Source organism: Lutzomyia longipalpis, chromosome 1 (assembly GCF_024334085.1).
Source record: "Lutzomyia longipalpis isolate SR_M1_2022 chromosome 1, ASM2433408v1".
Taxonomy (NCBI): domain Eukaryota; kingdom Metazoa; phylum Arthropoda; class Insecta; order Diptera; family Psychodidae; genus Lutzomyia; species Lutzomyia longipalpis.
Genome location: NC_074707.1, coordinates 16,944,167 through 16,966,028, shown reverse-complemented (window position 1 = coordinate 16,966,028; position 21,862 = coordinate 16,944,167). Strand labels below are relative to the sequence as shown.

Genomic DNA, 21,862 nt, shown 5'->3' with positions numbered 1-21,862 from the left:
TTTCCTCGATAGGTCATTCTTATAGGAAATTTCCTGGCCTACAACTTTGTCTCAGACCACTTTTCTCTATCTCCACGGGAAATATGAGTTTTCGAGCTTTTCCTAAACCCTTCCGCTTCTGACTTTTTTTAGACGCGGCGGGTAAATATAGTCACCAGTTGGCTAAATAAAGTCGGTCGAATTTTCCGGCATTTCCAATGATTTTCCACCTGAGAGATTGATAGTAGTTGATAGCTAAACTTCTCACCTTTTGATCCGCGACAAGGAATTACACTTTTATACGCACTAAAACAGAGAATTTTGCGATTTTCTCAAACACGCCATTTTGCAACAAATGAATAGAAAATATGCCAAAAATTTCGATCTCCCATATGATTTACATGGGATGACTAGATCTACCCCAAGGGGTATGTTTTGATTCAAAAAATTGTAGAGAAAAATCATTAAAAGTTATTGAAGAATACACCTTGGCAACGTTTTCTGCACTAATCCAGCTAGTGAGAAAAATTATCAGATTGGAAAATTGCTGAAGGAAAACTTCGGAAAACGCGTTTTTCTCAATACGCAAAAGTTTGGGAAATGGGCCAAAAATCTATTTTCATTTTTAACTCCTAAAGTACTGATCGGATAACCTCCAAATTACTGTCAAAAATTATAGGTTGGTAGGGCTTTGCACCCTAATTTTTTCCGATTTTTCCGATTTATATTTTGGGAGAAATTGGCATTTGAAAATTCCAAAATGACTATTTTTACCCCGGTCTCCCCTACATTTGTCTGGGAATCCTTGGATAAAACTTCGTTTTTAAAGGGAGAGATTTTCATCAGGAAAATTCCTGGATTTCTCAGCACTTTTACGTGAAATTGTCACACTTATCTTTAATCTTCAACAATACGCTGCAATAATTTTAAAACGAAAGGTTCATGCAGGGGACTCACCCTTGTCTAATGCAAGACTCTTTCCCTAAAGAAAAATCTTTCATCCTCATCTATGCTTTTTATGATTATGCTCACTTTAACACATTTAAAAGATCCTAAATTAGTATTAATGCATTTAATTCATCACTAAACAAGATCAACAAATTACTTGAGAAGCTTGAGAATGAATTAAAAATTCAATTTTACCAAGATAACAACAATGAACAATTAAAACGTGTAGATACTGTAGATAAGTAAAGATATCATCAGCAGTAAAATCATTTAATGAATCTTTTAGCTTACAGCAATTTTATGTTCATCAAGACACTTTAATGAAATGAAGAAATTTGAGGTACTACAGAATAATTTTCATCATCACTAATTCAATTTATTAAATAAGATGATCATCTGCGTCAAGTTCATCCTCATTTGATGACAAAGTCAGTGACGACACAATTTGGCACCTAAAGCCTAATTTATAAATCTCTCTGAACCTCATGTGCTCTCACTCTTATATTCACAAATTGGCCGCGAAATGATTCAATCAAGTGAGAGGTTGATGATGTAGGGAATTTTGTGAGTGATGCTAAACCACCACAGAGATAACAATGATGATACAATTTGTACTAACAGCCGTAGATTTAATAGTTGCCCACTGTGCAAGATCACCAATTTACATGCGACGATTTAATACACGGGAATATTCGGGACATGTGGGAATCAATGTGAGGTTCGTCAGTTCGCCATCAACCCAGCCAGATGCAGTTTGGCTTCACAGATCGCGCGCGCCTAAGCCACTGAAATTCGCGTATATAACTCATCTCTATTGTGAACCTTTGAGTACAAGTGAGAGATTTCCTTGAAAAAAAAAAAAAAAACACACGCAACAATGCAAAGTCTCGAGGAATTAATTTTACGATCACAAAAATTCTCCCTTCCTGATTACCTTGTCTTCATCATTATGCTGTTTATGTGTATCCTCATTGGAATATATTTTGGGTTCATCAAGAATGTGGATACAGAATCGGAATATCTTGTTGGAGGTGAGAGAAATTAAAGTGGACATTTCGGCTATTTTTGGTATTTTAACTGTGACGAAATTCACTAAATACGTATTTATTGTGCATTGAAGCAAAATGAAATTCTGAGAGAAGATTTTATCTATAAAGTGGTGATTTTTTTTTCTCGCCACCTGACTTATCACACTAATAAAAATGATCTGTGAATGGTAGCAGAGATGTAATCAGTGTGTTTTATAATATATAGGTCGAAATATGCAAGTTCTCCCAATTGCATTGAGTCTCATTGCGAGCTTTATCAGTGGGATAACCCTCCTAGGACTTCCGACGGAAGTATATTCCTACGGAACGCAATATCTCTATGTGATCTCAGGAGTTTTCCTGATGGCAATCACATTTTCAACAGTTTATCTCCCAGTTTTTCAAGGACTCAACATCACATCAACCTATCAGGTGAGCGCCCTAAAAAGTGAAGTTTTGCGGATTTAAAAAAAAAAAAATTCTCTTTCCCATTTCCCCCAACTATCTGTTGATCTGCAATTATAAGTATTTGGAAAGTCGTTTTGATCGACGACTTCGTCTCTATGGATCCATCATGTTCGCAATTATGAATGTAGCGTACCTCCCCATTGTGATCTATGTCCCCAGCCTGGCTTTCAATCAAGGTAATTGTTCCCACATAACTCTCAAACACTTTGGCAAATTTGTTAAAATAAAAATTAATCCAATAAAATCTCTTTAATTTAGTAACTGGCGTCAATATACACATCTGTTCAATAATGCTTGTTGTCGTCTGTGTTTTCTACACATGCGTGGTTTGTAGCCAAAAAGACTTTTTTCCCCATCTTATCGAATTAATTAATCATCTCAATCATTCTATTTCAAGGATTATGTTGTAATTTTATTTTTCCTTTTTCCGTTAATTTCGCGATCTTTACCTGTTCCGATTTTATTAATTTTTTTTTAATAATCTTCGTTTTTATTGGATTTTAATTGGAGGAATTCTTTTATGACTGTTTCAGGGTAGTTTACTTATCCAAATGATTAAAATGATTGAAATAGATTAGACACTTCCTTGAAATTTAAACAAGGTGTTATTTTTGAAAAACATTTTTATTTTTATTTTAAAAGGACATTAAGCCACAAAAAATGTGGATTGGGCACGATTTTAAGGGGTCATTATTGTAATAAAGATTACGAAATCATAAACAGCTACCTACATTATTCGTTATGGAAGATTTTCGCAATTTTCTTGTTAAATTCTAACATTTAAAATTTTGTTTATAATGTTTGATGATTATTCTAACGATCAATTATCTTATTCTTACGTTTAACGTTAATTTTCAATCATTTGACGTTTCTTTACTTACGTTTGACATTTCTTTTCTAGACTGAACGTTCTTTTCAATGTTTGACAATTTATTACAATTTTTGACGTTTATTCTAACATTTCACGGTTTCTCTCTATCTTTAATTTGACATTTTTCCTAACGTGAAAATTTAAAAGTTGTTTTTTTAATAAAAAATTCTCATTTTTAAATTTTTATTCAAAAAAAATGTTTTTTATCTTAAAAGAGAATGGCTTTGTGGCTTAAAAAGGCTAGGGTTGTAAAGCCTATAGAGCTCTAAAAAAAAAGATCTTTAAAGAAAAGTTAAAACTTTAAAAGTTTTAATAAGAATATATTTAGGTATACAAACACCCTCTCTGGCTACATTATTACTTCCTCAATAAAAGACACTGTGATATCTTATCTGTATGTATCTTTCGTATCTGTGCTGTTTAACAAGAATTAGAACCTTTATTTTATATTCTTAAAAAATCAATTTATTCAATGATCTTAAAAACAGCTTGAAAGAAAAATCGAATTAAGTCACAAAAAATTAAGATTTTTGATAAACAGGATTCTTAGAATAAAAAGCATTTTAGACTATTCCTCACTCATCACACAAAATATTTCAACTGTTCACTATATTCAGAACGCACACACACTGTTCTAGATTGACTTAATTATTCAATTAATTCCTTTTGATTTTTTGTACTAAACGCAGGGTGGTTTGAAGGCCGTGGTGTGGACGGATGTTGTCCAAGTCATACTAATGTTTGCCGCCTTGATTCTAGTCGCGATTAAGGGAACATTCCATGTAAATGGGCCGGAAATTGTTTTAAAGAATGCTTTTGAGACTGATCGCATTGAAGCACCCATGTAAGATCATCCCACCCACACTCTTTTCCCACTCAAAATGATAAGAACATGAATTGAAGAGAATTTTATTTGCAGTTTCAACATTGATCCCACAATTCGGCATTCATTTTGGTGCCTCTCGATTGGGGGACTCTTCTATTGGGTGCAGACAAATGCCAGTAGCCAGAATATGATTCAGCGATACCTTTCACTACCATCCCTCCGGGAGAGTCGAAGAGCTGTGTGGATCTTTGTGAGCGGAGTAACAATTCTCATGCTCCTCTGTGCCTACAATGGGCTTCTTATTTTCACCACATACCGCGATTGTGATCCACTGACAACAAAATTGGCCAAAGCAAAGGACCAGCTGTTGCCACTGTTCGTGATGGACACTCTGGGTGAATTGCCTGGACTCTCCGGGATGTTTATTGCCGGAGTGTTCAGTGCTGCACTCAGTTCCCTTTCCACCTGCCTCAATTCAATGTCCGCAGTCGTACTGGAGGATTTCTGTAAACCCTTCGTACGTACCCCGCTCACCACAACGGCAACCAACTGGATAATGCGATCCGTGGTTGTCGGTGTGGGAGCTCTCTGCGTTTGCTTGGTGTTTGTTGTTGAGAAAATGGGAACTGTGCTGCAGCTCACAATGAGCCTAGAAGCTATCACGAATGGACCCCTATTGGGTATCTTTACGATTGGCATTCTCCTCCCGCGGATTAATGGAACAGTAAGATGTGAAAAAGAATCCTCAAATTCAACATAATTTATAACAATAAAAATCTCTTAATTTGTTCAATTTCAGAGCGCTCTCTCGGGAGGAGTTTTCGGGGTACTGCTCATGAGTTGGATTAGTCTCAATGCACAATGGGCCATTGCTTCGGGATCCCTCAAATTCGACACAAAACCCATGTCTATTGATGGATGCAACTACCTTTTCAACTACACATCTACCATTTACACAACACAGGCACCAATGGATCCTGAAGCTAGGTAACGCATGTTGTGATGCTTTGACGCCTCTTTGCACTTATTATTATTATTTATTCCATAGATAATTAGGCACTTTTTTGCATATCGCGCCGTATAATTTGACAATGAATGTTACAATATATTGTAATTTCACAGATCTCTTTCATACAAAAGAGATTAATTAACAATTTTTTTTTTTAATTTTAACTCAAAATGTCTTAAAAATTAAGACATGAGAGATTATGATTTTACATATAACCTGTGGTTTCTGAATCTGAGGAGGCGTCAGATATATCAATATCTGGCGGCTCTGCATCTTCTTCGGGCGGTGGAGGGGTAATGGAGATGGGAGATGGGATAAAGGAGCATGAAGGGGATGACTTTGATGAAGAAGAAAAGCCCATGAATGGGTCTGCAACATGATGATCGGATTTAACCGGCTGAATTTTCGACTGTTCTGATGTGGCTAACTGTTTAGTGGAGTTTTCCTTGTGTTGAATGGATGAGCTGTTTCTGAGCGTATAATTGGGGTTTGTTGAGAATACCTTTTTCAGGTTGTTGACTGTAGCGGTGTGAATGTTTCGTTTAAACTCTTTCTTCGTCACTTTGGGTTTTTGTCCTTCTCGTGATTTTCTCTCTCGGTTGTTTGTAACGAACATACGTCCATCAATGTCCTTTGCATGATTTTCAGTATCGATGTCTATTGGTTCCGCCGAAGATTCAACTGCCTCAGCATAAGATTTTGGTTTCATGTGAGTAGCACTCTCGTTGCTCCTTGAAGAACTCGGAACTGGGTTGATGGGATTGGAAGTTGGCTTTCCACGCCTGAGAATTAACTCTTCTCTTGCTAGTTTGTAGGGAATCCGGAGTGTTACCCTAATGGCATTTATTTCTCGTTCTTCGAGGTACTTGGGACATAGCTTGCTGCTACTGGGATGACTTCCTCGGCAATTGACACAACATGTTGGTAGGCAAGGCCCATAATGGTGATATGCTCCAGCACAGTTGACACAAGTTGGTCTATTCCTCTTGGAATTACACCGTTTCTTGGTGTGGCCTAGTTTTTGACATATACCGCATCGAAAAGGCGCAGGAATAAAGATCTCCGTTTTCACGTGTATGAAGCCAACTTTAATTTCAGCGGGAATAATCGGTGTGCTAAAAGTGAGCACATGAGTTGGGGTATCAACCCAGGCATCTCCCTCTCTTCTCTTCAATCTCTGCACTTGTATCACATTGTATTGTTTTAGATTTTTGGCAATTTTTTCAACTTCAACTTTCATTATCTCTCTCACACGGATTATCGCTTGCGACTGGTTCAGGGCTCCATTCTCAGAAATGGAGACATCGACTTCATTGGACCCAAATTTTTTTGTGGATTTTAGTTGATCAACTTGCTGTAAATTTCTCGTCTTTACCAATACATCTCCGCTTTTCAGAATAGTTGTGCTCAAAAAATCCTGCTTCGAAATCATCTCAAGTCCTTCATTGATATCAAAGACATCCATCTTCCTTATTGCATCGCCTCCGATGACAAAATATTTTTCTGCATCCGAAGGATGAGTGAAAAAAGCTGTTTTGAGAGCTTTGAAATTTTTCTTAGTGGATGATTCCAACGTGGGCATCTCCCCACGATGCAATAAATTGTACACGTTAAAAGGGTCCACATTTGGGGGGCCAGAGCCCCCCGACTTTTCACTCATTTTCCACTTCAATCAAGTTTATTATTTTTGCTTTAAAGTTTTCTTTCACTAAAAGTTTGTGAGCTAATAAATGTGAGGAAAAACTCTTTGAAATATTCTGCGTAAATTCTCGTGATCTATTCGCTACGAGTGTTTGCACAGTACTGTCTTTGCACTTAAAATCATTTAATTAATTGGGGGGACATAAAAAAATCACTTTGCTCTCAAATCATTAAATATAATTTATGGAATGATGCCAATGTAATCGTTTCTTTACTCACTTTTGTTTTTATATAGCATAATGCCACTCTATCGAATCTCCTACATGTGGTACACTTTCCTGGGAACCATTTCAACCATTCTTGTGGCGTTTATTGTTAATTTAATAAATGGGGGTAATGATCCTCATAGCATCGATGCATCCCTCATATCTCCAGTCATCAGGAAATACTACAAAAATCCAGCCAAAGTTGTCAAGGAAGAAGTGGTGATAAAGGACATAACTGAAGAGTCGTATCTGTAGAAACAGTTTGTGATGTTTTTTTTTCATATTGTCAAATAAAACTTTCAGTCTTTTCCATTCCGGTAGCTAATAAATTTGACTTTCTATTCTGCAATAAAATAAAATCATCATCAATCGTCGTAATATCTCAATCAATATACGATTAGATTCTCAATCATCTTACCTTTTAGAAGATTTCCGATGAATTTAAATGGCAAGAAAGGGTGAATTGGTTCCTGACCTCACATTCCTGAACAGACCCATTGGCTTTGACGCCATCAAGGTGTGACGTCGCAATGCTTCATTTATCTCCTGCACCGTAATGGGTTTAACACCATCGCATCCCCTTCCTTGGGTAATTTCCGGACAGAGATGGAGCATTCCATGCGTTGATCCCGAGGATATGCGGCTGTATGGTTCAGTCATCCTATTGCTGGAATTCAACCGGGTCAGGATGCAGTAGTCAACAATAACAGCAATTGTTTCATGCACGAGATATGCCAAAATCTTCAGAACTTCCGATGTGATTTGCACTTCAGCCGGAATACTGAGCCACGTACGGAATTTCGTCTTCATTGTGGCTGTATTGCGATCGTAGAAGGACGTTGTCCTGGCCGTACTGAATTGCTTGTATTGCTCACTGTTGAGTGACTGTGAGATGCGATTTGCTCGAAACATCCTCCGTGTCTTTTCCTCATCATACCTCTCGGGAACTTCCCTGTCGCTATCATCGTCTGATTCTGATCCCGGACTTGTCTCCACTTCTTTGGGAATTGCCGTTCCAACACGCCCGGCAATGAGATCCTGATACTTTTGATGGTGCTTCATGTACTTCTGCAAACGATGGATCTTCAGTGGGTGCTTTCGCATCATGAACTCAAAGTCCTTCTGACTGGGACATGGCACCCCCTTCCTGGCCACAGCGCAGTCAATTGCCTGAAAACAGTACCTTTTATAGTTAATTCTACAGCTTTCTAATAAATTCCTCCTCACTCACCTCCTGAAGAATCCCCCGCATCTGCTGGTAGACGATCTTCTCAACTAATGCAACAGACTCCTTCATGGGACGTTCACAGTCCCCAAATCCTCGCATTATATTGCTAATTTCAGCACTAAAAATTGGCTGGTACTCCCCGGAATCACTTGAAATTGGCAGATGCATTCCGGGAGCTTGCTGTGGGGTATTTTGACCCGTGAGAAGACTCGTTATTGTTGAATTAGAATTAGCACGAGCTTTCTTGAGGGGTGGGAAATTATCGCCACGCGACATATTCCAGAAACGGAAGAATTTTATTCTTTTTTGCGAGCTGGCGAAGAGCAGAAAACTCAGAAACCTAACCTTAAAGTTTATTTTGGAAACAAATCAACTGACAACTTTTTGAAATCTACCGTTAAAAATTGTGAATGATGTGAAAGAATTAAAGTTTCCTGCCCAGAAAGCCGGAAGTGCAAAGGAATTGGATTATTTACAGTGGCCAGAAAAGCTAGGAAGTCTATTAACCCATCCTCACTTTTTGTATGATATATCATACGCAAAATTGGTAATTTTTGTTTAATTTTTATGACGCGAATTCGCAAAAATTTCCTTCCGGGTTAGTGTTTTCCACTTTTATAAACCCTTAACTCTTTATATTAATTTTCCTGGGTGTCAAAAACATAAAATAATATTATTTTTTGACAAAAATCTAAGTGTATCCAATTGCAATGTTGTCCGGGAACCAAAATGTGTGTATTTTAAGTGACAGTTCCCTTTTTCTCCGCAATATTTTGTGCAAAATCTCTTATTTATTAATAAAACTTTGTGAATTAAGCAAAATATCCGTCTCCGACCGCAAATTATTTAATTATTTTGCGCGATAAACATCTGCGTATGATATATCATACGTTGGTTGAATTGAGGTACTTTTTAGGTTATAGTGCGAGTTTATTTCTGTGAGGGAAGATCTAAGGGTTTGGGAATAAAAATATAAATTGCAGTGAAAAGGAATGCCAGGAAGTGCTAAATCAGGTACATCGTAAGTATTAAGAAGTACCTAATGCCGGGAAATATAAAAATTATAGCGAAAATCTTGATTTTTGTAGGTCTGAGAACGAAGAAGGATAGTACATCCGGCTCTGTCCGGAGACTTGTCAGCATATTCACCAGAAGTCTCCGTCCTAGAGCTAACCATGCAACATGAGATTGTTATTTTACTTCCTGGCTACGCAACTGTTAGCGATGAGGACAACTGTGGGAACCACGACAAGTTCAGCTTCTATCTTCTTAGAGCTAGAACTCTACAAGAACGCGGTGAGTTGATTGTGAAACCCAAGGATTGGAGTTCTATTGGATCAATTAATTAATTCTGGTCCAAAATCTAGCCAGACTACTTAATTTTAACATAAATTATGTAATTTATGCATTTAAATAAGTTAAAGTTTTTGTTTTAAGACTGAGAAAAAAAATAGATTTTTTCAACCCCCTTTCGTTAAACGTATGATATATCATACGGTGTCTACCGACGCCCCCATGGTGGCTAAAAATTTTATTTTCAGGAATTATATTTCTTTTAGGCTTATTAATCAAATTCTAGAAAATGAAGGTCCTACGTACAGAAGATCTATGACCTCGTTAGCATGGGTTAAAAAAATAATAATTAGCGGGATTGCCGAAATTGCACTAAAACAACAGAAGAAAGTGATGGAAAGGCGAAGATCTTAAAGAAGAGAGAGAGAGCGAACATGATAAGAGCGATAAGGGGTAATAATCCAATTTCTAAGAGGTTCCTTTGGACATCTCGAACCTCCGAAACGGATTATTACAAATCAAAAATTCATTCAATTGATGAATTTTATTTTAATTGATTCATCAGCCTAATCTCATAATAATGAGGTATTAGTTATTAAAGGCCAATCAGATTTTAGGACGATCACCTCATCAGAGATGTCGTCCTGGAATATAATCATAAAGATTCATATTCGCTTTTCTTCATCTGGCTTTAATAGGGTTTAGTTAATCTAAACCCTACTGATGAATACTTTCCTAAACCACTGACTTAAAACTTTAACTTCGATGTGAAGTGTTGCTCACATGAAGTATACGCTCTTGTTTGTAAAAAAGACATCAAACAAAAATGTAAACAAACTTTCTCTGTGAAAAAATAAATAAAAAAATGGAGAAAATGAATCAGGAAGCGTTTGCATATAGCCCCAGTTGTTGAGCACTGTGATATCTTACCATAGTGATGATGAATCAGGAAGTGGAATCTACAGACTACGAACTGGACATAAATCCAGAGCTCCTCTGTCGTTTGTGCTTAAATCAAGATCAGCCACTCAGGAGTTTCTTCTGCAGTGAAATAATCGACGGGAAGGTTGTTAATCTTCCTGCAGCTGCTTCTCACGTCCTGGACATTGAAATAAACCGGAAGGATCACTTTCCGGATAAAATTTGTATTGCCTGCAGGAGGAAAGTTCAGGAATTTTATGTCTTCAAGCGGAAATGCAGGGAGAACAATGAGTTGCTGAAGAAACTCTTTGAACGAAACCTTCAGGATGTCCAGGACAGCGTGGCTGGATCCCAGTGTTCTAATGACAATGGCGAGAAGACAAGAGAATACATTGAGCGTCAAGTTGTGAAAGCAGAGACACTGGATGCTGAGAGTTTGCAGGGTGAAGAGATGGAGGAAGATGATGCTGAAGAGGGAAAAGATGAAAATGTTGAGGAAGTAACAGTACAATGTCCAGATTGTGGAGGTTTTGTGATTGCGTCACAACAACACATCCACCGATTAGTCTGTTCTACCCACATTGAATGCGATTACTGCAGTGATGATTTCTTCGTAGATGAAGATGATCTGAAACAGCACATCGCGGAAGTTCACACTGAAGAAGTTCCGGAAGTTCTGTCGCAGGAACAAAATAATCGTGATGAAGAGGATGTGCCTAAGAATAAGGAAGAAGACTCAAATCGTCTGCTGGAAGGACAAGAGTCTCCACTAAGGGATCAGAAGTGGCATTGCTACCTGTGTCAGCTGCAATTCCACGATTCATTTCAATTTGAGCGCCATGAGGATTTCCATCGGAAAACCTTCCCGCAGGTGATCTCCAACATCCCAATGTTCAGATGTGCAAATTGCTGTTCAATCTTTCTGGATATTGATGACTTCCAGGAGCACATGGTGACAAAGTGTACGAATACCCTCCCTGTTCCGGAGGAGATTTTCTACACTGACACAAAGTACCTGGATCTCTGTGGATTTGATGATGATGCTCCAACACTGCGGAAGATTGTTTCAATTGAAAGACAAGCAGATGGAACAACTTCCTGCACTCACTGTGGCTTTATCAGCTCGGATTTGCATTTGCAGCTCCAGCACGCCAAGGAGGAGCACAATGATGCTGCAGATGTGGATGAGACCCCGCACGAGTGTGGGCTATGCTTGGATGTGATGCCCAATCAGAGATCTGTGCGGCAGCATCTCTACCTCGATCACTGCAAGAGCTTCGAGTGCTTCATCTCAAATTGCGACCGTAGCTACCAAACCTACAGCAAATTGTTCCAGCATCAGCTACGCTTCCACAGTCAAAATCACGCCATGGAGTGTACGCACTGCTTTGCAATCTTCCTCACAAACACCGACCTTGTAGCTCACATAAGGAATGATTGTCCTGGCCGAAAGTACAAATGCACCACGTGCGAGAAGAAATTCCTCACGCTACAGGGAAAGAAGCAACACGAACTGATCCACAGACAAATCAAGGAGCATAAATGTGATCTCTGCAGCAGGTGCTTTGCCACACGAATTGAGCTAACTGTCCACAATAGACTGCATACGGGGGAGAAGCCCTATTCATGCAGTCTCTGCAGCAAGACCTTCCGGACGCTGAGCAACAAGAGGGATCACATGTCCACGCATACCAATGAGAGGAACTACAGATGCGACATTTGCATGACTTTCTTCAAATCCGAGAGAACCCTCCGGGGACACACAAAGATCCACCAGGATGAAAAGAGTCACAAATGCACCGAATGTGGGAAGAAATTCAGGAGGAAACAGCATCTGGCTGCTCATGTTCAGATCCACATGAAGAAATAAAATTCAATTGCTTTGATTTTGAGATTTCTGGAAGTTTTCTTGTGGAAATCTTTACCGTTACGGAAGTTCTTTGAATTTACCTTTCGCCGCTTGTATCAGCAATTGTCGTATGATATAATTTCTGGGAAGATTTTACGACAAATGCTGATGAAAGCGACGGTTTGTCAGATTGTTTATCAGTGTTGTGTGCAAAAAAATATGCAATGGCAGAGAATTCCGCTCATTTGGCAGCTAATTTGCAGACTAAACCATCCCTATTTGAGGTAGTTGCTGCAGAATCCCTCTCAGGAACATTCTATCCAGCATTTAAGCGAATAACTCAGGTATTTTGAGGGTTACTTTACGTGAGATTTGAGTTGATTGCTCATCTGTCTCTTGCAGTTCCTAGTTCTACGAAATCCAGACAAATTCGGCTTCCTGGAGCGATATTACGATGAAATATTCCTCCTGGCCAATGGAGTAATACAGAATTACTATCTAAAGAATCACGGTGGGACCCTGTCGGAAGTCTTCTACGGATTGAGGCGATTCTCAACAAGGACTAATGATTTCACCAGGAAGGATCACATATTTGCCTTATTTTGTTCTGTGATACTGCCCTATTTGAGGATAAAGGCAGACAGGATTGTGTCGAAATGGAAGGAAGCCCTGAGAGATGGTGCTCGTGTCCCACGGGCTGATCTCAAGGATTTCCTTATTCGCATCCATGGGATTTCCGTGGGAATCCATGAATGCCTCAAAATTGCTCAATACATTGCCTACCTGTCGAGCTACTCAACGTCCCACACACCACTCCTCAGGATTGCCAATCAAGGATTGACGTACATACAGGAAGAGGAGGGTGTTGAGTGGACTTGGAGGAACCTCCTTCGGGGACAACTTAAATTGTCCACCGTGCTGAGCGAAGTAATCCTAAAAGGTCTTGAATTTTCTGCATTCTTCATCCAATTCCTCCAATGGTGGCAAACCGAAGCCCAACACACAGATCTCACGAGTCTTCCAACGCCAGATTTTCCAGTCATTAAGCAGGATTTCAACTATCACGGAGTTTGTCCAGTTTGCCTGGGAAAGTGGACAAGACCTACATGCTGCGCCATTTCCGGATACATTTACTGCTACAAATGCATCGTAACTGCAATTGAACGCACCGGGATTTGTCCAGCTTCCAACTATCCCATCTCAATTGATGACATCTTCCTCCTCTTTGACGATTAGCGCCCGCTAAATCTAAAGGATCCTCTAAATTTTACTAAAAGTAATAAAACCACAAGAATGCCTTCAAATTGGACTCTGCGCTAATTTATTTTGAACTTCAAATCTCCTCTTTAGGGATGTTCTGAAAATCAACATTCACATAATATCTACACAAGGTGTTTGATAAAGAATATTGTTTTTTTTTTGCATATTTGTTATTACATTTATGAAATATATAAAATAATGTAAAATAAGAGACAAATTACAGAGAAAAAAAAACATTAAAAAAACCAAAAATCTTCAACTCTTTGTTTTTATTAATAATAATTAAATGGCCGCATGCATTGAACAAACGAAAAAAAGTTTTTTTTTGGCTAAAATAATATTTTTAATATTTTTCCAGGTGGTCAAATTGGTAAAAGAATATTTTACTATTTCAGCTCTAAAATATGTAATTTTTTTTAAATTGTTGTCTGTCTGTATTGCTATTTGTGGTCAATTTACATGATAAAACTTTCAAAAAGTTATTTTAAAAAAATTGTAAAGCATTTTGTTCTAAGTTATGCTGAAAAGTATTTCTGAAAAGGTTTAAAAAAGTTTGCAAAACTTGATCACAATTTTAATGTTTTTGTTTCACGAGGATTGAGAAAATGTAATTATACAAAACATTAGCGCAAATGTTTTATGCATTTAAACAGGCAAGAAACACAATAGTGACGTCAGAGTTTGCGTTTTTGGGAAAATGGTTAGATCGGTTAACCTTTTAAGGATTGTAGGGAATCCAGCGGGTCTAAGGTAATAAAAATAATTTTTAAGCGTGTCTTTGAACTCAAATAAAACTATTTTGGCGAAAGTCCTAACTTTAAATTTTGTTTGGTTTTCGTTTTTCGATTTAAAGAGATAATCCAAGTAAAAAACATAAAGTAATTATGCATAATTACCCATTTTCAAAATCGAACCTGTCTGTGGGACGAAAACGTCTTATCGATCCTTAACGGGTTAAGCAATTTCTAAATCTGTTTTTGATTCTCTACAAAATTACGCGAATTGTGTCCTTGAATGAATTCATAAAACAGAAACATTAAAAGTCTAGTTTGAATCGTAAACAAAGCTTTACGATTAAGACTTTTTCTTGGTTTAATTAAAAAATATTTGATCCCATCAGATTTTGTCAGTTTTAGAGATCTGTAAGTTAGGGTAGGAACACTGTAGTTTTGCGCTAAGATCAGCAACAGTTTTTACCTAATGTTAAAAAATAATCCTTAATTTTAAGACATTTAGTCTGGAATGTTTAAATTTTGCTTTAAATCTTAAAAAGTTTCTCAGTTGAAAATTTCAAGCTTTTCAGATTACTTTTCAGCTCAAACTTTTTTGAAAAAATGAATCTTTTTTGCATAAAAGAAACTGTAAAAAAAAAAGTAAAAACAATTTTGCAGAATTCTTTGAAAGTTAGGGGACGGGAAAAAGTGGGATGTTAAGTTAGAAAAAAAAATCAAATAATTAAGGAGAATTAGATTAGAAAAGAATACTTCACATCAATGTCATCATACCCATTAATCCTGTAACATATTGCAATCCTTATCCCACGATTTTCTCATCTGTCCTACTTTGAAATCCTCCTCAATTATCCATTTTCCATCCAATCCTGACACCACTTCCATTTTTTCTCATTTTCTTTCTTTCTTTTTTTTTTAAATCCAATTTCTCACACCGCGCAGAAATCCTCGCAAAATCCAAAATTGCCACACCATCCTAAATGAATCCTATCCCGAATGTCAAGTGGAGCGTTTATCCAAAAATCCTTTTTTTTTGAAGATTTTTGCATTATTTTTTTTCACATGAAATCCCACGTGTGATCCACGATCCATCCTGATCCATCCATCCTACTACCTCTTTCTCTTTCTCTTTTCTTCTTTTCTCTCAAAAAAATCCTAATCCTTTCCTTCCAGAGTCCAATTCAAATCATTTCTCTGTCCAGTGAAATCATCCATCCCCGAAATCCACATCTATATTTTAAAATCATCTCTTATCCGAGGGTAAATTAAGGAAAAAAAAAGAAAGAAAAGTAGAATTAGTTTAAAATTGGCAAAATGCAATTTGTATAATAAGATAGAATATTAGTAAATCATCCTTTTCTTATTCTAAATTTCTCATCTACGAATTATGAAAGTTTCTCATTTAGCGATGTTTTTTATAGAAATTTTTTTTTAAATCTTACTTTAGTATTTCTTTTTTTTTGTATTTAGTTTCTTCTCATCTGAAGATTCTTTTCTCTACCAACTCGTTCATTTTTTTTTTATAAATTCTAACACTTTTTTTTTTCATTTGGAGAATCTTCAGTGAATTGTTTTCTTTTTTTTTTTTTAGCAAAAATTGGTTCCTGTTGAGAAAAGTTATTTTATATTTTTGTAGTAAATTTACTTAAAAAAAAAGAATTTATAATTTGTGATGAAAGATAAATTCAATAGTGTGGTAAGAAAAATAATGTACTACTTGCTTGCATTTTTTTCATGTTTTTATAAAATCAATTTTGCAGAAAAATGGAGTGGGGGTACATTATAAATTTAATAATTAATGTTGTAATTAAAAGAGGAATATTAGAAAGAATATATTGATAAGTAAAATATCTAAAAGTATGTGATAATACTTCCTTCATGAAGTCCAGATTTTTTCTTTCCACCCATTTTTTTCCATAAACTCCCCATCCTCTCTCTCTCTCCCAATCATGAAAATCCTATTGTGTTTGCCGAAATTAAACCATTCTTCGAGTGCTGGAAATGAAGAAAGTCGGTGTCCGTTGTTTTTTATGTTTTGGGATTTTTTGTTTTGTTTTAGTAGTTGGATCGTGAGTCTGACCGTGATCTGGAGAATGAACGACGTACTGGTGAGTACGTTGGTGTCCCTCGGCGACGTCGGGGTGAGAAGGAGCGAGAACGGGAGCTGCAAAGAAATATTTTTTTTGATGAAAAAATGTTCAAATTCTGAAATTTTTAATATTTTTTCTCTTACCGGTCGCGGAAGCTGTCACGACGATCATCCCCAGAATCCTCTCGAACACGAATGTACGCCACTTCTCCCTTCGAAATGGAAAATATTTATTTAATTTTTCATCTTAATAAAGAAATATTAAATTTCTTTCAAGGAAAAACGAAAAAACAACTTTTATTAGCTTGTTTAATATGTATTCTTGTCATCAAAGTTTCTCGTAAAATGCATTTTTTCTCTCTCAATTTTACAGCAACTTGGCAAAGCTACAACGCACTCAATTACAGCCCTGTAATAAAGTTTATTGTACCATTTGGCAATTAAAGAGACACACAGTTTAATGTTCTTATCAGGTCATACGAGCTTGCTCTAGTTTTTCCTGCGAGGGCTGTTTTAATGGAGATTTTCAGCACATATTTTTTGGCAATGAACTGAATGATTTTTTTTGTTCGTTGGAGGTTCTCATAAATCACGAGGATGCAAAAAAATAAAGAAGATAACAGACTCACCTCATGGGAACGGAATCTGGAATCATCCAACTTCTTGATGGCATACTTCATGTCCTCATGACGAAGGAACTCCACCACTCCAGTCCCATCTTTGTACGTGTCGGCAAAGCAAACATCTCCAGCCTCTCGCATGTGATCCTTGAGATCCTGCCACGATCCAGATGGGGGCAATCCAGTGACCACCACACGGAATTGGGACCTCTTGGTCGGTGGGCGCGTGCTGCGGCTTCCACCACCGTCAGATCCACGGCTGCGGTCATTGCTGCGACTACCCCTGTAGCTCCCCGGGCCCCCACCACGTGGGAATTCCACTCGTAGCCGATACCCATCGTAGTCGTACCCATCGCGAGCTTTTACTGCGTCATCAGCGTCCCTGCAATCGACACCGGGAGCTTCGGTCACTTTCCGGCAAACTTCAAACAAACTACTTGTGGGGCGCAATGCGACACTTACCGAGCATCCTCAAACTCCACAAAAGCAAACGGGGGTCCCCGTCTGTTCTTCAAATCGACAAATGTAACTTTTCCAAACTTGTGGAAGAGATCCTGAATATCCTTTGTGCGTATGTCTGGCGGTAGGTTTCCCACGTAAATGCGGCACTCATTGCGTGGATGAGACATTTGCACGGCTATTTCTCTGAAAATATACCTGCGAAAGAGACAATTGGCTTTGCAAAGAAAATTTACAACGAGGAAATTGACGCGGTATGGAAAATGGCGACACTATGAAAATCGTCGAGTAAATAAGCAGAAGTCACAAATCTCAATAATTCTCCGTTGATTTCGTAGTAGCCGAAAGTAGCCGAAGAATTGTTCTAAATTGCCGAAAGTGGTGCTGAAAACGCGTATAAAATTCGAAAGGTATTTTTTTACACGACGTGTTTTGTTGTCGAAAATGAAAAATGACATCCGGACTAGAAAAGAAGAAGAAGAACAAAAACAATTGGTTAGCTTTACGTTTAAAAGTAAGTTTTATTTTCATTTATTTCTAAAAACCATTAAATTAAATGCTAAAATGTGTTTATTCCTCGTATTTTAGGGACGTTTGATAGTATTGTGGAGCGATGAATGAGCTAACTAAGTTGGAGCACCTATCGCTGGTGTCGAAAATCTGCACTGAACTCGACAATCATTTGGGGCTCAATGATAAGGACCTTGCAGAATTTATCATTGACCTCGCAGAAAAGAATCCCTCTTTTCCCAAATTCAAAGCAGTTCTCCTGGAAAATGGTGCAGAATTCTCCGATTCATTCATAACAAACCTCCTGCGAATTATTCAGCTCATGAAACCCGTCTCGGGCTCTTCAAAGGCATCGGATTTTGAAGTTGACGACAAGAAGGGGAACCTTTCCACCAAATTCCCTGGCTTGGCAATCCCCAATAAGGATCAGAAGGAAATGATGAAGATGGATGCGAAGGAGGAAGTTGATGAGAAGAAAGTGAAGACAAAGCACATGAAGGAAGTTGATGATGTTTTCTCCGCCTTCGAAGCTGCAGCTCCGTCGTTGAGTTTGAAGAAAGATGAGGATAGGAAGCGCAGGAGGAGTCGATCAAAGTCCCGAGAAAAGCGGAAGGATGAAAGGAGAAGAGATGAAAGAAGTCGAGGAGAGCATTCCCGATCACGTCATCGAGATCGAAGAAGCAGAAGTCGATCGAATGATAGGCACAGACGAAGAAGTCGTTCACGTGAGCGTAGAAGTCGTTCTCGTGAGCGTAGAAGTCGTTCTCGTGAACGTCGAAGGCACAGAAGTTACTCACGGGAGAAGCATCAATCCCCCCTGCAGGATGATCCAGAACCAGGCAAAATATATTCCGGAAAAGTTGCCAATATCGTGCAATTTGGATGTTTTGTGCAGATTCTGGGACTGAGGAAGCGTTGGGAAGGTCTCGTGCACATATCCCAGTTGCGGGCTGAAGGACGCGTAACTAATGTATCGGATGTCGTGTCCCGCGGATCAAATGTGAAGGTTAAAGTCATTTCAATTACCGGACAGAAGGTATCCCTTTCAATGCGAGATGTAGATCAGGAAACGGGAAGGGACCTCAACCCATCATCACATGCTCATCTCTTGGCTGAAAATGACCTGCGAAATCGCAATCCTGATCGTCCAATTGGTGGAACATCAATGCTACACCTGCAGGGGAATCTAGACAATGACGAACAGGATGTGGTTAGGAAGAAAGTCACGAGAATCTCAAGTCCAGAACGCTGGGAGATAAAGCAGATGATCTCTTCGGGTGTGATAGATCGCAGTGAACTTCCGGACTTTGATGAGGAAACGGGACTGCTGCCAAAGGAGGAAAATGACGAGGCGGATATTGAGATTGAAATTGTGGAGGAAGAACCACCATTCCTTGCTGGTCATGGACGTGCATTGCATGATTTGTCTCCCGTGCGAATTGTGAAGAATCCCGATGGATCACTCGCGCAAGCAGCTATGATGCAATCTGCTCTGGCTAAGGAACGACGAGAGCAGAAGATGCTACAACGTGAACAGGAGATGGATTCCATTCCAGCTAGCTTAAATAAAAATTGGATTGATCCCCTTCCGGAGGAGGACAGTCGTGCCTTAGCTGCTAATGTTAGGGGCATCGGAATGACGGCTCAGGAAGTTCCGGAATGGAAGAAGCACGTTATTGGTGGGAAGAAGTCTTCATTTGGCAAGAAAACTGACATGACGCTCATTGAGCAGCGTCAGAGCCTCCCGATCTTTAAGCTCAGAGAAGATCTCATCAAAGCTGTGAATGATAATCAAATTCTCATCGTCATTGGGGAGACTGGAAGTGGGAAGACAACACAAATTACGCAGTACCTGTGTGAGAGTGGCTTCAGTGCTCGTGGGAAGATTGGATGCACACAGCCTAGGCGTGTGGCTGCAATGTCAGTTGCAAAGCGCGTAGCGGAGGAGTTTGGTTGCCGTATGGGACAGGAAGTTGGTTACACCATTCGTTTTGAAGATTGCACAAGCCCCGAAACGATCATCAAGTACATGACTGATGGGATGTTGCTCCGGGAATGCCTGATGGATCTAGATCTCAAGTCCTATTCTGTAATTATGCTGGACGAGGCTCACGAGCGAACAATTCATACGGATGTCCTGTTTGGGCTACTAAAGCAAGCAGTTCAGAAACGTCCTGAATTAAAGCTTATTGTGACATCAGCTACACTGGATGCCGTCAAATTCTCCCAATATTTCTTCGAGGCACCAATCTTCACCATACCTGGTCGTACCTTTGCCGTGGAGGTGCTCTATACGAAGGAACCAGAAACAGACTATCTCGACGCTTCCCTCATCACAGTGATGCAAATCCACCTGAGAGAACCACCAGGAGATATTTTGCTTTTCCTCACTGGTCAGGAGGAGATTGACACCGCGTGTGAGATTCTCTATGAAAGGATGAAGAGCCTTGGACCAGATGTCCCAGAACTGATAATCCTACCAGTTTACTCAGCCCTTCCATCCGAGATGCAAACGCGGATCTTTGAACCTGCACCAGCAGGAAGTAGAAAGGTGGTTATTGCAACGAATATTGCTGAAACATCCTTGACAATTGATGGGATCTACTATGTTGTTGATCCGGGATTTGTTAAGCAAAAGGTCTACAATTCCAAGACTGGAATGGATTCTCTGGTTGTCATGCCAATTTCACAAGCCGCCGCCAAGCAGAGAGCTGGACGAGCGGGTCGAACAGGCCCAGGAAAGTGCTACAGACTCTACACAGAACGTGCGTATCGGGATGAAATGCTTCCAACCCCGGTGCCGGAGATTCAGCGTACAAATCTCGCAACAACTGTCCTCCAACTCAAAACAATGGGCATCAATGATCTTCTTCATTTTGACTTCATGGATGCTCCACCCGTGGAATCCCTCGTTATGGCATTGGAACAGCTTCATTCCCTTTCTGCCCTCGATGACGAGGGGCTTCTGACACGCCTGGGACGTCGTATGGCGGAATTCCCACTGGAGCCTAATTTATCGAAAATGTTGATCATGTCTGTGGCTCTCAATTGTTCAGACGAAGTTCTCACAATTGTCTCCATGCTGAGCGTACAGAATGTCTTCTACCGGCCCAAGGATAAACAATCCCTGGCTGATCAGAAGAAGGCCAAATTCAATCAAGCAGAAGGTGATCATCTGACCCTTCTGGCGGTTTACAACAGTTGGAAGAATAATAAATTCTCCAATGCCTGGTGTTATGAGAACTTTGTCCAAATTCGTACACTCAAACGTGCTCAGGATGTACGGAAACAACTTCTTGGTATAATGGACAGGCATAAATTGGATGTTGTTTCTGCTGGTAAGAATACAGTTCGTATCCAGAAGGCTATATGCTCGGGGTTCTTCAGGAATGCCGCTAAGAAGGATCCCCAGGAGGGATATAGAACTCTCGTTGACTCCCAAGTTGTCTACATTCATCCCTCTTCAGCACTCTTCAATCGACAACCTGAATGGTAAGCTTACGTTGATCCTTTAGTGATCCTTAGCTTCTTCAAGATTTTTTATTTGATTTTAACGTGTTTTTTTTTTTTTTAAATTTTTAGGGTCGTCTATCATGAACTCGTTCAGACTACCAAGGAGTACATGCGTGAGGTGACAACCATCGATCCAAAGTGGCTGGTGGAATTCGCTCCGTCATTCTTCCGTTTCTCCGACCCAACGAAGCTTAGCAAATTCAAGAAGAATCAACGCCTGGAGCCACTTTACAATAAGTACGAGGAACCAAATGCATGGAGAATTTCACGAGTACGCCGACGAAGGAATTAAATTAATATAATAAATTTTATCTGAATGGCATAAAAAGTTTGAATTTTTATTTCTTTGCCTG

The 21,862-nt window shown here is 39.0% G+C and overlaps 6 protein-coding genes across 10 annotated transcripts in view; 4 read left to right on the top strand and 2 right to left on the bottom strand.

Moving 5' to 3' along the window:
• The window catches only part of LOC129793817 (uncharacterized), a 28,142-nt gene extending 19,379 nt beyond the window's left edge, over positions 1-8,763 (bottom strand). Inside the window, exons 1-3 of one of the 3 annotated variants that reach the window (XR_008750967.1) lie at positions 8,268-8,762; positions 7,455-8,206; positions 7,050-7,379 (exon numbers count right to left, since the gene is read on the bottom strand). Coding sequence is in view for 2 of the 3 variants with exons in the window: in XM_055834228.1 (XP_055690203.1) it covers positions 7,478-8,206; positions 8,268-8,540 (1,002 nt within the window). In the remaining variant the exon portion in view is untranslated. Of the gene's footprint in view, positions 1-6,985; positions 7,380-7,454; positions 8,207-8,267 lie in introns of those variants that run through there. The other 2 variants (XM_055834228.1, XM_055834218.1) reach the window with 2 other exon arrangements.
• LOC129793791 (sodium-coupled monocarboxylate transporter 1) lies at positions 878-7,365 on the top strand. Of its 2 annotated transcripts, XM_055834136.1 has the most exons (8): positions 878-1,958; positions 2,182-2,387; positions 2,482-2,599; positions 2,682-2,749; positions 3,984-4,138; positions 4,214-4,844; positions 4,920-5,107; positions 7,066-7,365. In XM_055834136.1, exons 1-8 carry the CDS (start codon positions 1,805-1,807, stop codon positions 7,289-7,291), a joined length of 1,746 nt encoding a protein of 581 aa, XP_055690111.1. In that variant the 5' UTR covers positions 878-1,804; the 3' UTR covers positions 7,292-7,365. The 2 variants fall into 2 exon arrangements, with proteins under 2 accessions (XP_055690111.1, XP_055690120.1); XM_055834145.1 differs by lacking the exons at positions 2,482-2,599; positions 2,682-2,749 and having other exon boundaries at positions 879-1,958.
• A 1,328-nt stretch (positions 8,764-10,091) lies between the features above and the next one.
• On the top strand, positions 10,092-12,370 carry LOC129793779 (zinc finger protein 132-like). Its single transcript, XM_055834108.1, has one exon. It carries the CDS (start codon positions 10,495-10,497, stop codon positions 12,346-12,348), a length of 1,854 nt encoding a protein of 617 aa, XP_055690083.1. The 5' UTR covers positions 10,092-10,494; the 3' UTR covers positions 12,349-12,370.
• Positions 12,371-12,504: 134 nt separating this feature from the next.
• On the top strand, positions 12,505-13,846 carry LOC129793825 (peroxisome assembly protein 12). Its single transcript, XM_055834245.1, has 2 exons — positions 12,505-12,671; positions 12,730-13,846. Exons 1-2 carry the CDS (start codon positions 12,552-12,554, stop codon positions 13,561-13,563), a joined length of 954 nt encoding a protein of 317 aa, XP_055690220.1. The 5' UTR covers positions 12,505-12,551; the 3' UTR covers positions 13,564-13,846.
• Positions 13,622-17,784, bottom strand: LOC129793885 (serine/arginine-rich splicing factor 1A). 2 transcript variants are annotated; one of them, XM_055834382.1, is made up of 5 exons: positions 17,490-17,784; positions 17,037-17,409; positions 16,552-16,619; positions 16,399-16,482; positions 13,622-16,313 (listed from the first exon to the last, which is right to left on the bottom strand). In XM_055834382.1, exons 1-5 carry the CDS (start codon positions 17,654-17,656, stop codon positions 16,295-16,297), a joined length of 711 nt encoding a protein of 236 aa, XP_055690357.1. In that variant the 5' UTR covers positions 17,657-17,784; the 3' UTR covers positions 13,622-16,294. The 2 variants fall into 2 exon arrangements, with proteins under 2 accessions (XP_055690357.1, XP_055690349.1); XM_055834374.1 differs by having other exon boundaries at positions 13,622-16,482.
• A 106-nt stretch (positions 17,785-17,890) lies between these two features.
• On the top strand, positions 17,891-21,837 carry LOC129793737 (ATP-dependent RNA helicase DHX8). The gene is made up of 3 exons (XM_055833987.1): positions 17,891-18,000; positions 18,075-21,488; positions 21,579-21,837. Exons 2-3 carry the CDS (start codon positions 18,100-18,102, stop codon positions 21,799-21,801), a joined length of 3,612 nt encoding a protein of 1,203 aa, XP_055689962.1. The 5' UTR covers positions 17,891-18,000; positions 18,075-18,099; the 3' UTR covers positions 21,802-21,837.
• The last annotated feature ends 25 nt before the right edge of the window (positions 21,838-21,862 follow it).

Excerpts from the sequence above, each read along its gene's own strand:
- LOC129793779 (XM_055834108.1), top strand. The coding sequence starts at position 10,495 with ATGATGAATCAGGAAGTGGAATCTACAGACTACGAACTGGACATAAAT.
- LOC129793737 (XM_055833987.1), top strand. The coding sequence starts at position 18,100 with ATGAATGAGCTAACTAAGTTGGAGCACCTATCGCTGGTGTCGAAAATC. Across the intron at positions 21,489-21,578 it reads TTCAATCGACAACCTGAATG|GGTCGTCTATCATGAACTCG; the intron begins GTAAGCTTACGT and ends TTAAATTTTTAG.
- LOC129793791 (XM_055834136.1), top strand. The coding sequence starts at position 1,805 with ATGCAAAGTCTCGAGGAATTAATTTTACGATCACAAAAATTCTCCCTT. Across the intron at positions 1,959-2,181 it reads ATCGGAATATCTTGTTGGAG|GTCGAAATATGCAAGTTCTC; the intron begins GTGAGAGAAATT and ends TATAATATATAG. Across the intron at positions 2,750-3,983 it reads GTGTTTTCTACACATGCGTG|GGTGGTTTGAAGGCCGTGGT; the intron begins GTTTGTAGCCAA and ends TACTAAACGCAG.
- LOC129793825 (XM_055834245.1), top strand. The coding sequence starts at position 12,552 with ATGGCAGAGAATTCCGCTCATTTGGCAGCTAATTTGCAGACTAAACCA. Across the intron at positions 12,672-12,729 it reads CATTTAAGCGAATAACTCAG|TTCCTAGTTCTACGAAATCC; the intron begins GTATTTTGAGGG and ends TGTCTCTTGCAG.
- LOC129793885 (XM_055834374.1), bottom strand. The coding sequence starts at position 17,656 with ATGTCTCATCCACGCAATGAGTGCCGCATTTACGTGGGAAACCTACCG. Across the intron at positions 17,410-17,489 it reads GTGGAGTTTGAGGATGCTCG|GGACGCTGATGACGCAGTAA; the intron begins GTAAGTGTCGCA and ends TGTCGATTGCAG. Across the intron at positions 16,483-16,551 it reads CGTGACAGCTTCCGCGACCG|CTCCCGTTCTCGCTCCTTCT; the intron begins GTAAGAGAAAAA and ends ATTTCTTTGCAG.